The sequence below is a fragment of the Protopterus annectens genome, chromosome 2.part1, assembly GCF_019279795.1.
Source record: "Protopterus annectens isolate FY-2018-M chromosome 2.part1, PAN1.0, whole genome shotgun sequence".
NCBI classification, from domain to species: Eukaryota; Metazoa; Chordata; order Ceratodontiformes; family Protopteridae; genus Protopterus; species Protopterus annectens.
Genome location: NC_056729.1, coordinates 623,912,956 through 623,929,280, shown reverse-complemented (window position 1 = coordinate 623,929,280; position 16,325 = coordinate 623,912,956). Strand labels below are relative to the sequence as shown.

Sequence of the window (16,325 nt, the reverse complement as noted above, 5' to 3'; positions counted from 1 at the left end):
ACACAAACACTGACTGAGCAATATTACTATGAAACTCTGACTGACATTGTCATACTGTAATCCGCAGAGATTTGCAAAAAAATTATATCAAATTACAGGAGACCTGGTAGTTGGTGTGGAGATCTAAGACCCTTGCCCAGTAATAATTGAGGTTCAGGCTTTGACTCCGAGTAAAGCTACCACACACACACACACACACACACACACACACACACACACACACACACACACACACACACACACACACACACACACACTAGAAAGGATACCAATACAAAATACACACAAGCTAGAAAGGATACCAATGCAAAATACACACAAGCTAGAAAGGATATCAATCCAAAATACACAAATCCAGAATAGCCAATAAAACCATCCAGTGGAGCTCTGTGGCTTAGAACCTGTAGCAAATCACATTTTTTCTCATAACTATGAGTCTGTGCAATAGGTCTATGATCCCAGGTAGGACAGAAATTCAGGAGGCACAGCACACTGGAATCTATGGTTACTGTAGCAGACAGAAGGTAGCAGCATGGACAGCAATACTTAATATAACAGTTGAGGGGGTGGGGAGGCTAACAGTTTAACAATCAAAGAGCAGGGAAATATGCAAGAGTTGTCACAAACAGAAAGCTTTGTAAATGCAGCTTAAACAGGCAAATAATAAGCATAATATGTAATCTTTTCAACAGAATATGAGTATACACAATTTGATGGGCACATTTTCTGCAGCAAAACTCACAATACTGCCAGTATTGCGAAATAAAACTCCAAGTAACTGTAGTTATAGTAAAAGTACAGTGACTAAATGAGGCACATATCCTGCAGTAAATCACAGCACCCCCCATACCAAGCAGAAATTACAAACAAGTAACATTTTGGGGTGAATACAAACAAAATAACTTAAAGGTACAATAAACAGCATGAAATCTGAGGTGTTTTGAAGTGCAATTGAAATATGCAAGGGAAATTTAAATAGCTTTTATCCATTTTTGATGAAAAATCTCATAGTTCAAGGCTTTCTGTGCTTCTCAGAGTCTTACTCTCTCTGAGACTGCCTTCTTGGAAATGTATTTATTATCCACAGTTAAAACATTTCTTCTTCTTCTCTTTGGTTGCCTGACATCATTGTACATATCTCATTTCTGAGCACCAAAGTGACCTAAAAATCTCTCAGTGTGTGCGAGACTGATGGTATTGAGATGATGGTTCCAAACAATGGTGTGTGGAATTTAATATTACATTGTTTCAAATACTGTTTTACATTGAAATGGATTTATAGCATGCAACAGAAAATATTATGATGCAAGTTTTTTTAATTCAAACATTGTCATTAACTTACAGGTTACGTATGGAGCTTCAGCTGTGGTACTAAGTGACAAAAAACAGTTCCCCTCATTCTTCAGACTCTTTCCAAGTGACAAGATTGTGTCCCAAGGCATTGCCAAGTTTGTAAAACACATTGGGTGGACATGGGTTGGAATCATTGCTGAAGAAACTGATTTTGGCTTGCTTGGAAGTCAGATAGTTAATGATAATCTTCTAAACCTTGGAGTTTGTGTTTCATTTTATGAAACTATTCCAACAGTGAATTCTGGAGCACAAGTTCTTCATGCAGTTCAAGTCCTTAAAACATCAACTGCAAAAGGCATTATTTTGTTTTTTTCTCAGTATAATATGTATCTAATAATTGAGGAGATTAAACGACAGAATATCTCTGAAAAAGTTTGGATTGTGAGTGAATCATGGTCTGCATTTACACCATTTGAAAACAATGCCTTCATGGTACTAAATGGTTCCATCATATTTGGAATACATAATGGTGAAATAAGAGGCTTTAGAGAGTTTCTTTACCAGCTCAGTCCAGCCACATCTGCAGATGATATTTATGTCAATATTTTTTGGGAACATGTATTTGGGTGCAAATGGACAAGTAATGTAGGGGGCAATACTACATATTCTGAAGTGAATGCTGGAGTTAAAATTTGCAGTGGAGCAGAAGAGCTATACGGCATTGATATTCCTTTCTTTGATATGAGTACATTACGAATCACCTACAATGCTTATATTTGTGTATATGTCATTGCAAATGCATTGCACAACTTATATTCCTACAGAGCCAGAGAGAGCTCATATTCTAACAGCAGCTGTATTCACATTTCTTGCTTTGAACCCTGGCAGGTGGGAACATTTTTTTTCTCTTTCTGAAATAAGGGATGCAGAATGGCATACATTTGTTGAATTATAGTTCATCAGCTGCTATATTACATGCATCTGACTTTATAAATGAGAGCACTGAAGTGTCAGCTATAATGACTACAGAAAAAATGTTACAATAATGTGGTTAAAGCAGGAAAAGGAATACTATGTTGATGGTGTAATCTGGGCTTTATGCATCTTAACCTCACTTATAATGTTTTCTATGTCTCTGAACAAATTAGAGGAAAAGAATACCTTATGCAAAAATAATGTACATATAGGTTACTGCAGAATTCATCCTACCTCTGTGAGCCAGGGTGACATAGTTGTGCTGTGGTTAGCACTGCTGCCTTGCAGTGCTTGGTCCTCTGGTTTAGTTTTTGCCTAGGGAGCTTTCTGTACAGAGTCTCATGTCCTCCCTGCGTTTATGTGAAATTTATCTGGGTGCTATAGTTTCCTCCTGCATTACAAAGACCTACTACAAATGAATTTGAGATCCCCAAACTGCCATTTGTGTCGTGTGTGTGTGTGTGTGTGTGTGTGTGTGTGTGTGTGTGTGTGTGTGTGTGTGTGTGTGTGTGTGTGTGTGTGTGTGTGTGTGTGTGTGTGTGTGTGTGTGTGTGTGTGTGTGTGTGTTGTGTTGTATGTGAAGGAGTGAATGCATACATAGTGTATCTTTTGATAGTTTGATCTCTTATCCAAGCTTAGCTTTTCTTCCTTGTGTCCAGTGCGAGGATAAAATCCAGCCCATAGACTAATCCAAAAATAGATGAAGTGACCATCAGTGAATGAATAAATAACTTATCATTTAGCAATTTCTGGTTCTGTTATAGTATCATTTAAATTTGCTTCCCAACCAAAATCATGAACACTTATTACTGAATAAATCTTATAGGTATATAATTAATTTCAAGAAACATGTTAGGTTCAGTTAAACTGCTTTTAAAAGTGTCATAATAACACACACACACACACACACACACACACACACACACACACACACACACACACACACACACACACACACACACACACACACACACACACACACACACACACACACACACACAAAAACAGGAATGTTTAACAGATACTGAATGCACATGACCATAGGTAGTTATGAGGCATGTAGTCCATGAGACTATAGAGTAGCCTAGACCAGTCATCCCAAAGCACCATCTGGTTAAGGGGCTTGCTTAAGGTAAACAGTAGGCAAATGAATTAATAATTCCAAAACCATTCTGTGTACAAGGTATCAGAATATTTTATCTTGAAGCAAACACTTAGTACTAATCTATGAACTGTATTGATATTTGACCTCTATCAACAAGTTTTTGGTAGAACTGTAAAGTGATAACTTTATTTTTTTAAGGCTGCAGCCACACCCACTAGGAGTTAAAGAACTGTACTTAATAACAGATACAGTCTTACCAGAAAAATACAGAGCAATAAGGGAAAGAAGGGGAAGAAATTAAATGCCATCATGAAAATATCGAATAGAAAAAAATATATAAAGCAATTAAGACACGAAGTGTCACTGTTAGAATAGTATATAAGAGGAAAAATGTTTGCAAAATAGAAAGACAGATGTGATTAAAGCAATGCAGAGTATTAGAACAGACCAGGATCTATCGTACACTATTGCAAATAATAAACTAAAGATATTAGCATAGGCAGAAAAACTTAGAATATTGCAGAGAAATATAAAGGAAAAGTACAAAATAAGCAATTCATTGATGACCCAAAAAAGTTTTACAGAGAATTGGGAAATAAAGTAAAAGGAATACAAACATCACACAAAAAAGAAGAAATAGACACATTTTGGAGAAATATCTATGGAGATCCTATGGAACATAACAAAAATGCTGTATTGATAGAAGTAAAAGAAACAGTAAGAAGTTAAAATGTACTGAATGTGAAATGAGATGACGTAATGGCCAAGAAACTGGAAAAAAAAAAGCTCCTATATGGAAAGCTCCAGGCCCAGATGCAGTACTTAAAACTTCTGGGTAAAAGTATTAACATATTTACAAGAAGATTTACTTATATGCGCACCCGAACCAGTCATCGGTCTTGTTAACAACAGGAAAAACAATACTCCTCCTTAAGAGTGAACCTGCAAGCTATCTTAAAAACTGTAGACCAATAACTTGCCTTACAATGATGTATAAACTATGTGCTGGGATTAATGCTGACAGAGTTTATAGTCATTTAGAAGAAAGCTCAATCATGTCAATAGAACAAAAGGCTCAACAAAGAAAGTCATACAGAACAAAGGATCATTTGCTGTTAAATAAAGGAATGAATAATTGTAGAAAGGGGAAAAATCCAAGTTTGATATGGCTAGATTACAAAGCAAGCATTTGACAGCATCCCACATTCATGGATTAAGAAATGCTTACAGATGTATAAGGTATACCCTACACTGATCAATTACATTACAGTGACCATGAAACAGTGGCAAACCACGTTGCATCTAAGCCATGATAAAGGACAAATTATTATCCCAGGAATAAAAATTAAAAGGGGGGTATTCCATAGTGATTCTTTGTCACCACTGCTCTTTTGTCTTGCCCTGCACCCATTAAGCTCTCTACATAACAGATTAGGTCATGATTACAATTTGGCTCTCAGACAGCAACAAACTGTAAAGACTTCTCGTCTTCTTTTTTGTGAATGATTTAAAATTGTATAGTTCATCAGATGAGGAGCTGAAAGCACAAATGGATAGGGTTAAAACTTTCTCAGATGATATTGGCAATGCATTTGGACTTGATAAATGTGCAAAAGCAACATTTAAAGCAGGAAAGGTACAGTACTAAGAAAATACCATCCTGGGAGAGGAATGTGATATAAAGGAACTTGAGCAGGATGGAGTGTACAAATATCTGGGAATTGATGAAGGATCAACAATAAAACATGAACAAATAAAACTCAGGAAAAAATATTTTAGAAGACTAAAATTAATACTGAAAACAGCTCTGACATCTAGGAACAAAGCCCAAACTATAAACTTATTTGCTCTTCCTGATCTGACTTACAGGGTTTGGGGTGATTGAATGGTCCCAAAAGGTATTGGATCAGTTGGACGGGAAAACAAGAAAAATGCTTCACACTTATCAAATGATATGTACATATCTAGATCTGCAGTCATAGGACCTGCATATATATATGTATATATATATAAATATATATATATATATATATATATATATATATATATATATATATATATAGATATCTGCTGACCTCACCAGATCCAAACATAGTGAAAGTTTTGAAACATGAAGAGAACAAATCTAAGATGGCTTCCTGCTAGTTTTGCAGAAACATATTGTTGTCATGAGCCAAAAAAACAAAAGAAAGAATATAAGAAGAAGGTTCAAATGAGATGGCAAGAAATGTAAAAAAGGCATAAATATAGTTGCAAGTACAGAAAACTGGAACAACATCATGTTGACCAGGATCTGATGCAGGAGTGGTCAAAGAGGTGAATTTAAATGAAATGATGAAAGGTTAATGTTGGTTTTCAAAGTCCATTAAACATGCAGGAGAAACAGACAAAAGCAAGTTCTGTAAAACAGGACTAGAAACAGTCTCACATCTCATTGCTGGGTATGATACACTAATGGGAGGGGGACTATATACTGAAAGGCATAATAATGTGGCAAGACTGTTGCACTGTGAATTGTGCAAATATTACAATACTGCAGTAGTTGAGAAGCACTGGAAATATGCCACAAAGCATTATAGAACATGATGAAGTTTATATCACATGGGATTACCCATTATCAACAGTTCAAAAAATAGACGTGAGAAAATCAGATATAGTAGTCCATGAAAAGATGACAAAAGTAGCATTGATCAATAAAATTGCTACACCCACTGATTACAGTGTCTTACATAAAGAGAGACACAAAGTCATAAAATACCAGGATCTGCAGACAGAAACAAGGGCAATGGATACTCAGACAGCTCCAATAGTAGCAAGGAGCAATGGGTCTAATAAAAAAAGAATTTACAGTTTTATTTAGATATGCTACCTATACATATAACTCCATATGATTTGCAGGAGTCAATTCTGGGCACATTGTGGGTGCTGCAAAGAGCACTTTTGGCTATCATCAAATACTGAAATAGTACTAATTTCATGAACTTTAATCATACTTTGATTTAGGACTGGAGTCCATTCCAGTCATGGTATTAGAAACCCAAAAGACTGAGAAATTAAAAAGTCATTCTATTCATTCTATAGGAAATGATTATAAAAATATGATGGAGGCCTTTTTAAGTTCCATCAAAAAATATGTCCTGCTCACTTCTCCCTGGTACCAGACAGACAACAGTGCTTTTTCTTCACTTTTTTTTTTTACCTGGAATATCCAGGTTTTCCTCTCCAGACCCCAGTCATGCATAGCCAGAAGCATTAGGATTCAAACCAAGAGATGCAGATATTAACATTAATATATTTCTCAATCTTGACCAGAATCTTGATCTTGGAGCTACAGACTTTGGGTATTCTCCATCAGTGTCAGCTTTACCATCAGTGTTGATGGAGTTGATGATGATGATCTTGGCATTGTGAGACCCTTCAGGTTTGGTGCTTGGAGTAAGCATTGGCTCTGATGTGTCAGTGCTGGTGCCAATGCTGGTGAGTTCATTTTCCAGCCTGAAGGGTCAAGGTTCTCAATGCTGGGCTCAGGGTGGATGGGTATCTTGATTCTGTTGTCAGTGTCAGATTGTCTGGGTCAAGATGTTTCAATAAGTGTCAGAAACAGCCTCAAATGGTTTTGGTTTTGGGCAGCAGAGAGTAATTCCATTTATAGAGAGTATAGTACTGGTATAAGTATTGACACAGGCAATGTAGACTGTTATGCATATGCTGCTGTTGGTACTTGTACCTTCTGCATTCAGCCTGACAGAGGGTCTGGAATCCTTTAGTAGGACTAGTTCTATGCATCTACACCAATACAACACTTCTGTTCATCCTCAGACCCATTACCTTTCAGGTCTGATAGGGAGCATATAAGTGTAAGATACATGCACTGGGAATCTCCCATTTCAGATATGGAATAATAAGAGGGCATTGATTTACCACCATCCTCTCCACATAACCCCAACTTTGGAATGTTCTAGAGATGATGAGGCAGAAAGGCAGATGGTCTTCAGACCCTTCAACTTCACAGCAAAATATTTATTATTTATTTATTGACATTTGTTTACCAGGAAAGTCTTACTGGGTACAAGTGCCCTATTTCAGCACAGACCTGGGGAGAAAAACTCCAAGATATGATATTTAATGTAATCAATATTTACAATTTCAAATTTCAGAATGCAATTTCAGTGAATATATAGTATAACAGACAATGTAATAAAAGTAAAAACAGTAAATTTACAAGCCTTGTATTGTTTTTTTTTTTCAGATAGAAGAGTGGTATATAAGATAGGTAGGATTAATTTAAGAAATAAAATAGAGTGAGGTATTAGAGGAGGCAAGCAAGTTTTTGTGTTAATAAAGTAGTGATGGAATAGTAATTTAGTTGTGCTAATCAGAAGTAGGCATAGCACTTTAAGAAGTAAAATAAAGTGAGGTAAAAGAAGGAGGACACTAAGTCAGTCACAGCTTACATTTCTAAGTGTGTGGAGGATGTAACAAACACCAAACTCATCATCATATGGGCAAATCAAAAACCTTGGCTAACTAGTGAGGTGTACGAGCTCTTGAAAATAAGAAATGCAGCTTTCAAATCCCAAGATATGGAAGCTTTAAGTCTGGCCAGAGCTAAACTGAACAAAGGTATCAGAGAGGCAAAAAGATCCTATGGCAGAAAAATCCAAAGTCACTTCAGGGACAAGAAGGATACCAGACAACTATGGAAAGGAATTCAAACCATCACCAGCTACAAGCCTACATCATATTCATGTGATGATAGCCTCGAGTTTCTGAACTAACTGAACACATTCTTCAGTAGGTTTGATGCTGACAACAAAACAACAGCATGCAGAATCCCTGAACAAGGATGCAGCGATGCTGAGCTTCAATAAATAGATGTCACCAGAACCCTAAAACGTGTCAACCCAAGGAAAGCAGCTGGTACTCGCTGACATCTTCAATACTTCACTCCATCTAGCCAGTGTTCCGAAATGCTTCAAGGAGATGACTATCATTCCTCTACCCAAGAAACCACAGCCAACAACTCTGAATGACTATTGACCAGCTGCTTTAACCTCGACAGTAATGAAGTGCCTGGAGAGGCTGGTCAAAGATCATATAGCCTCAATCTTACCTGTGTCACTGGATGCACTGCAATTCGCATACAGGACAAACTGCAGTACAGGGGATGCCATCTCACTAGCTCTCCATGAAACAATGACCCAATTAGAAGATAAAAACTGCTATGCAAGACTGCTATTCATCGATTTCAATTCTGGCTTCAACACTGTCATCCCTCAGAATCTGATATCGAAGCTACTTCAACTGGGCATAGACTCTCAATTATGCAATTTGATTCTGAGCTTCCTTACTGTTCATCCTGAACACAGGAGTACCACAGGGGTGTGTCTTAAGCCCTCTCCTTTTCACTCTGCTGACACATGACTGCATGGCCACACATGAGGCAAAGAGAATCATCAAATTCGTGAATGACACCACTGTTATAGGCCTGGTCAAAGATGGAGAGTAGGAGGCCTACAGAAACGAGATTGATCAACTACTGGTCTGGTGTAACAGCAACCATCTAGCACTGAATGTCAGCAAGACAAAAGAGTTGATTGTTGATTTCAGAAGATCTCAAGTACCACACAAACCTCTAGTGATGAAAGGGATGACAGTGGAAAGGGTCAAGAGTACAAAGTTCTTGGGTCTTCATCTCACAGAGAATTTATCCTGGTCAGTCCATGTATCCAGCATAGTCAAAAAAAGGTCAGCAATGCTTGCACTTTCTAAGGAAACTTAGGAAGGCAAAATTGCCAAGCTCCATACTTCAGACCTTTTATAGGGGTACCATTGAAAGTGTCCTAAACAACAGCATTGCAGTCTGGTATGGGAGCTGTAATAATCAGGATAAGAAGGATCTCAAGAGAGTTGTAAGGTCAGCAGAAAGGATCATTGGCACCTCCCTTACTCCTCTGGAAGATCTACACAAATGCTGGTGCATAGACAGGGTCAAAAAGATTTCCAGCGATCCAACACATCCTGCCAATGGTCTGCACTTTCACCTATTCCCTGGCAGCAGATACAGAAGTCTGCATTGTAAGACCACCAGACTTAAAAACAGTTTCTTTTCACTCTCTGTTAGACTGTTGAACTCTTTGGAAAAATGAACCATGACGTCTGTTACATAACTAGCCTATCAAGGGGCTTATTTTGTGGATGTGCAATAACTAAGTGCAATACTAAGGTGGCTCACCTACACACTGAAGGACTGTAACGTGCAATATACAAACTGTACAATAATTCAGTCTAATCATAGATATGCCGCTATTATTTCAATTTTACTTTGACAATATTACCTTCATATTGTTCCTTGTCTTCGGGGAGGCCATGATGGCGTGGTGGTTAGCATTGTCACCTCACAGCAAGAGGTTCTCTGGTTCGATCTCCAGTTTCCTCCCACATCCCAAAGATATGCTGCAGGTGGATTGGACACTCAAAATTGGCCCTAGGTATGAGTGCGTGTGTGTGTATGCCTTCTGTGGAAGGTAGGGCACCGGGCTGGCAACTCGACACTGTGAAAGCTGAAGAAAGAAGATTGTTCCTTGTCTCCTGTTCTGGGATGGGTGTGGGTCACTACTGTCCTACTTAACTTACAAATTGCTACTTATTAAATTTCTACGATGGTATTTTATTAATTTTTCTCTATCTATATCTGCAACTGTTTCCTGCATTGAGAATGAAGCATTGTAATTTCATTCAGCTACACTGCTGTGTAGTTCTGAATGACAATAAAGTTTTCTTTGACGTGACTTGACTTTGACTTTGAGATAAGCAGGTTAAGTGATTCCATGCTTTAAGGGAGGTATAAGAAATGTGATGAAGTGTGTTTGAGAGCTATGTCCCAGATGAGGAAAAGAGACAAAGCCAGGAGGCAGAGAGGAAGTATTTTAGTAATGGTTTGAAAAGAAGATGTGTGATCAACACTAGCGGATCAACACTATTGGAATAGAGACTGACCCTGGCGACCTTTTTGGGTTTGTAGATTGTAAGCTGTTGTTTATTGTTTGATAAAAGGGTATGATTTGGAAGATAGTAATGGAGTAGGGGTCAAATTGCTGGGCAGGCAGATGGAGTACTGATGACCTTGTGGGATAAGGTGAGCTGAGTATAAGACAGGTGGTGAGGAAGCTCATGCCAGTTAGTTGGTTTTAGAGAAAAACAGTGGTGGGTATGGTAAGGTTTGTTGCAAGCCAATCTGACAACTTTGTTATAGCATTGTCCAAGTTTAGACCTAAGTGAGCCTTGTAGGTTGGTCATGATGGGGGCTCCATATTGGAGAGAGGGTAAGAGGTAAGGGATAGTTAGAGTTACCTCGGCAGAGTCGTAAGAAATTTCTTTACTCTGGACAAAGCCTAAAATAATGGGGCAACAAAACCCCCCAAATATGGACAGCTTTTAAATATTCCTCTTATAAACTTAGAAGGTTGTTAGAAAAACAGGATTAGTGTTAGCATGCATTTTCTGAAGGATATGATGTCAAAATCTCAAATGTATGTCATTTAATATCATTTAGTAACTTCAGTCCTCAGTGATTTGACAGAAAACCACACATTTTATGAGGAACAGAGTAAAAATATAAGCAAAAATCTGGATATTCTGCAAAAATCAGGACAGTTAACAGGCATGAGCAAGATTCATAGTTTTCACATCAGATTTTATATATATATATATATATATATATATATATATATATATATATATATATATATATATATATATACATCAGGCTTAAGTGTGGTGGTCCCACTTAGCAGATCCCATGACACAAAATGTCAAAATTGCAAAGGACTGCAAGTTGCATTTGAAATGATTTCTTTACAATCCAAATTTAACTATGGGCAGTTGATTCCAAGTCCTCATTGATGGTCAAGCAACATGAGCACAGACAGAAGGTGGTCTGCATATCAGTATTCTGGAGCTACAGCCATTGTCATTGACTAAATGCTAATGCTCTGTTTTATAACCATTCAGAAGGGCACTCTCACCTAGTTCCTCAGTTGAGAAGCAGTGAGGGTGTGGGAATGGCTTATATCAACATGACACTTTGACTGTAAACTATATTCCTGTGGAGGCCATTTTTCTAGGGACACGTTCAACTGCTGCTTGCTGATGACTTGTCTGTCTGCAGTTTGAAGTTTATTCTGTCAATGGGAGATGTCTTGCTGTAACCTTTTGCATGCCCAACCAATGTCATTCCTCCTTTGAGAGTTGTTTCAGGGATGCTGCAATCCAGAGATGGCCATAAAACTATTCTGTTTCCCACACCCCATTTTCCTTATTAAAAATTTCATACAGAAAGCAGAATAAGTTCACAGTCATGCTTGTGGCCGCATTTTATTTATTTATTTATTTTGTTGACTGGGAGAGTCTGTGTGAGTATGTAGTCCCTCTTATGTGGAGGCCCAGGGAGAAAAGCTCCAAAATTAGATAATACGTTTATACACAGAATAAGAGAAAATGGTACATTTATTTGCTCCATTTAATAGAAAGGTAAGTACCATGCAGAAGCAGTGAGGATGTATATAATGCAGTAAAACAGAACAGGAAAAACAGGATAAATAGCAATACAAAAAATATGTATATTCAATAGGTAATACAAGTACACAGATTATATTTACATGTCGTTGCATTTACACTGGGATTATTCTGATGTCAGGACAAATTTCTCTTATTCCCTGTAAAGACAACTGTGGATTTCAGGTTTCATTACAGAAGCATAAAACATAAGGCATTAAGGAACAAATAATGATGTTGTTTTAGCCTTAATGATTGTGGTTTACCTCTGTTTAAGCCTAATCTTCTTGAGAAGCCTCTATACATGAGGTTGTCCAGAAACCTCTAGACCCAGCCATTTGGCAAGCTTCACATAGATGTTCATTCCTTTTATCTAATAGCATGATTAGTTTAGTTCCAGTAATGGCCACCATATATTCCTTATTCACCACTGTCCAGAAGCCTAATAGTAGAAAAACATACATGAGTAAAAGGACATGCTTTTCTATATGAACTACTTCTAAAGGTTTGGCTCTATTCATATTACCAGTATCTGCAGTACTATATTAGCATTATCCAATCTTTGACACAGTATTAAATTATTCTTCTATTAAAGTCAACCTTGCTCAGTTTTCTAACCTCCATTAAGGTTCTAACAATTTATTTTTAAAAATCTTTCAAAGTAAAAGAAAAATCAAATATTTTAACATCCGAACCACCTGGAACTGCATAGGTAAAATATATATGATGGAAAAAGTGTTTTTTCCCATGATACATAGCTGAAATATATATCATGAAAAAACACTCTTTAGTGACAAGCATTGTATATTAATTATCAATATGTAAAGGAAAACCACACCAACAGACAGAACAAAAGATGTTTATTTCATCATGTCATGATGTCTCCTACATTTTAACTCCAGTTTTGGACTCTATATACTTTTTTTTATATTTTTAGATATATTTCCAGAGTCTGCCCACATGGGGACTGGCATCTTGATTTCTTAGTCTACCTCTAGGCATCCCACAATGCAGTCCTTGGCTTTAAAATATTAAATCATAGTCCTAAGCTCCTGTCAGTGCATTGACTTTACAGGTGTTTTCACATATACCCTGCTTTCTTTTAGTCAGTCAGGTTTAATTACCAACTCTTGCATTTTAATGACTACTTAAAAGACAAACAAGGAAAATCAAACAGAACAATATTCTCAGCGAGTGTCACTTCTTTGTCTTTCTAAAGTGGCCACTTTTCATTCTTTTGTTATGCCTAAGTTGTGGTCCTTAAACTCATCTCCCCTCCCCCAAACATATTCCCTTCATATCTATCAAAGTGGCTAAGGTAATTTGAGCTGTCAGCTGCTGTGATTGATAGCTCACCTTTGGAGGCAAAGTTCATGTACTGTTGCCTTGTACTACATCTATATACACACATATTTTTATTTAAATTATATTAAATACATTTTTTTATTTTAATTTATTTAATTTATAGATGTGAGTTTTCTATTTAAACAATGCAATTCATTTTTTCATTTTCATTTTATAATGTTAATAATAATATATATTGTAAGGTAGTTAAATGTCTGATAGTATTGGTCATGTTTTAAGTGTTTTAACTGAATCTTAATTGAATTGTTAATTAATTCATTGATTGATTGTACTGCCTATTTAAGTGGTTTGTAACAAACCTAGGTCAATGGTATGGTGTATTGTACGTTGTGAATAAACTTCTGTTGGCTAGACCTTGTCTTCCTTGCTTTTTGCCTTATACTATCTACCTACTTATATAGTGGGACACTTATTTTTGCTGCACCATAGCCGAGAAAGCAACACTCTTAAATAATTGTGTCACAAAGGCTGTAAAAAATAAAACATTTTGTTTTTATATAGCACTGTGATGCACTTAAGACTTTTTGCTTTAATGTTCTTTTTCTAAACAATAGTGATGCAAGTGTAAACTATCACATTATTGGCTTAACAGTAGTCGCTACTGATTACCTGAGAAGTTATTAGGGACAGGTCAAAAGTAAGATTAAAAAAATCATGAGTATTCTGCAAAATCAGGGACATTTGAGATGTATAGTCTTGGGCCATTTACCTCTTATTGTAGTGGTGTATTTAATCCCAGAAATTTGTTTGTTGTAACTGGAGGATTTATCCATGTTGTCTGCAGTAATCTTCTTATACCAGTAAGTCATTTTTAATGCATCTTCTATTTATTTTTCACACATGTTAACTCAGTATGCAGCCCTCCCACCTTCACTGTTTTGTTTCTTATTCCAGTCAATTCAGTTTTTCATTCTTCATATATTCATCCCACACATTACTATTTATTGTGTTTATGTAAATATATTTATTCCCTACCCTTTTTAGTTCTAAGATACCAGCATTGGAGTTTCTTAAAGCTCCTATATCACTTATTACAATGGAAGTAAAGTTTGTTTATTATAAAGACATCCAGATTCATATCTCTGCATCAGGCAAAAGATGAAATTGCAATCACTGACTAGGCAAATACTGCCTTGCTTGGATAGAATGCATTACTTATCCACCTTGAGTGTCTCCTGTATGGTGACAGACCCTAGCTGTATTAAACAACAATGTTAAATACTGAATTCACAAAAGCCTGCTCCTGGAATGGCTGTCTTACCCAAGGTAACTATTATACATTTCTTGGCATTGAATTTTAGGCTGTGACTCTTGAGAAAAATATGTAAACACGGTCCCTTATTTATTTATTTGCAACTATTAACAATGTTAACAATTTTATTAAGTATTAACTTTGTAAATTTTTTTTAACAAAAAGCAGAGCTAGATTCCATATAGCACATGCAAGATTTTCATGACAGTTTAGCCTTTTTAGGTTGTAACTTTTTAATGCACAGAGTTTGAGCTGCTTAATTAAACACATATTGAGTATTAGGAGCAGATATACTACATGTTTATATTGGCTCCAATATTATAATATTCATAAATTTTAAATGGGGTCCTGTTTATACATTTTTTCTAGGGTTTTCAAACCTGAGCAAATATCACTGCTGTGAGCAGGAGCGAGTGTTTTTTTCTGTACTACATGTTTTTAAATAATATGTATTGTTTTTAGCCCAACAAAATGTGGTATTATGTATTGTTAATGTTAATTTTTAGTTGCTTTTCCCACTTGACACACAAACCTGAAGAACCTCTAATAGATGAAAGTGATCCATGTTAAAAATGTTTTCTGAATGTTGGTACAAAAGATTTCTAAGGAATATTGAAGATTTGTGTTAACGTTTTCTTTTTTGATACCTCAATTAAGTGCTTTCAGGAAGTGTTAGCAATTACTAATGTGTAATTTTTATTTTATTTTAACTTTTAGTTTAGTTTAGTTTTAACATCCTGGAATCACAGAGCTTGAAGCAGGGCAGCAATGTGTCGAATACCACACTGGTGTATGGGGGAAGGGGTATTTAACAAGCAGACATGCTAATTGTCTTTTATCCTAGTGTGCCACTCCCATGTTTTAAACATGCTTTTAATCAGGTATTTAAATGGAATGGTGAATTTATACACTTTTATTTTCAACTACTATTTGAGTCGCTTGTTTGTGTGTTTTTAGCAAATAAGATTCAACTTGAAACAGCTTGTGCTTCCTTAGTTTCATTAGTGGATTTATACGTTGTAAAGTTTTAAAGAAAGCATTTCTACTACCTGTTATTATTTTGGATTTTTACTAGGTGCCTGAATTCTAGGGAATCTTAGATCTTCCACATGGAGAAGTTTCCTCATTATTTATTTATTTTTTTGGACCCAGTATATTGATGTACTGGGTTTGTGAAACTTTGAGGGACACCATAGAGATTTTTTCTTTCATTTATGAATGAAAGATTGCTACCTCTGCTAAGGACAGCCACAAAGCCTTCTTCAGCTTTGTCGGAAATCTTAGATTTAATGGCCAACAATGCCCAGAGCTAATACATAATAACAACACTTACAACTGACACATTAATGCATAAATTCAGCTTTAACATTATTCCTCTATCTACCTGTACACCTACACCACCCTCTCTTATCACCTCTGAGCAAGTCCTGAATGCTTTATCCAAGACCAAAAAGTCATGATTCATGTGCCCTAAAAATGGGTTTGCCTGCCATGTTGCCAGCACTAAACACTGTCTGGTAGACTGGCTACTAAGCTTATGTAATGTCATTCTGTCCACTGGATTCATGTCAGAGAAATGGAGGACTGCAGTAGTCACTGTTCCACAAGAGGGGATTCGCTACTGATTCAAGAATAGGCCTATAAGCCTCACTGGTCTTTTCTGCAAAGCGATGGAATGCATTAATATGGAACTTATTAACAAGGATATAGCACAGGACATAAGACAATTTGGGTTTGTTAAAGGCAGATCCTGCATCCTGAACCTGGTCAGCTTCTGTG

At 36.5% G+C, this 16,325-nt stretch overlaps 1 protein-coding gene across 1 annotated transcript in view; it reads left to right on the top strand.

Annotated features, from left to right (window-relative positions):
- The first annotated feature begins 431 nt into the window (after positions 1-431).
- LOC122794889 (extracellular calcium-sensing receptor-like) overlaps positions 432-16,325 on the top strand; it is a 192,839-nt gene continuing 176,945 nt past the window's right edge. The window contains exons 1-2 of the mRNA XM_044063487.1: positions 432-524; positions 1,345-2,181. Of these exons, the coding sequence (XP_043919422.1) occupies positions 432-524; positions 1,345-2,181 (930 nt within the window). The remainder of the gene's footprint in view (positions 525-1,344; positions 2,182-16,325) is intronic.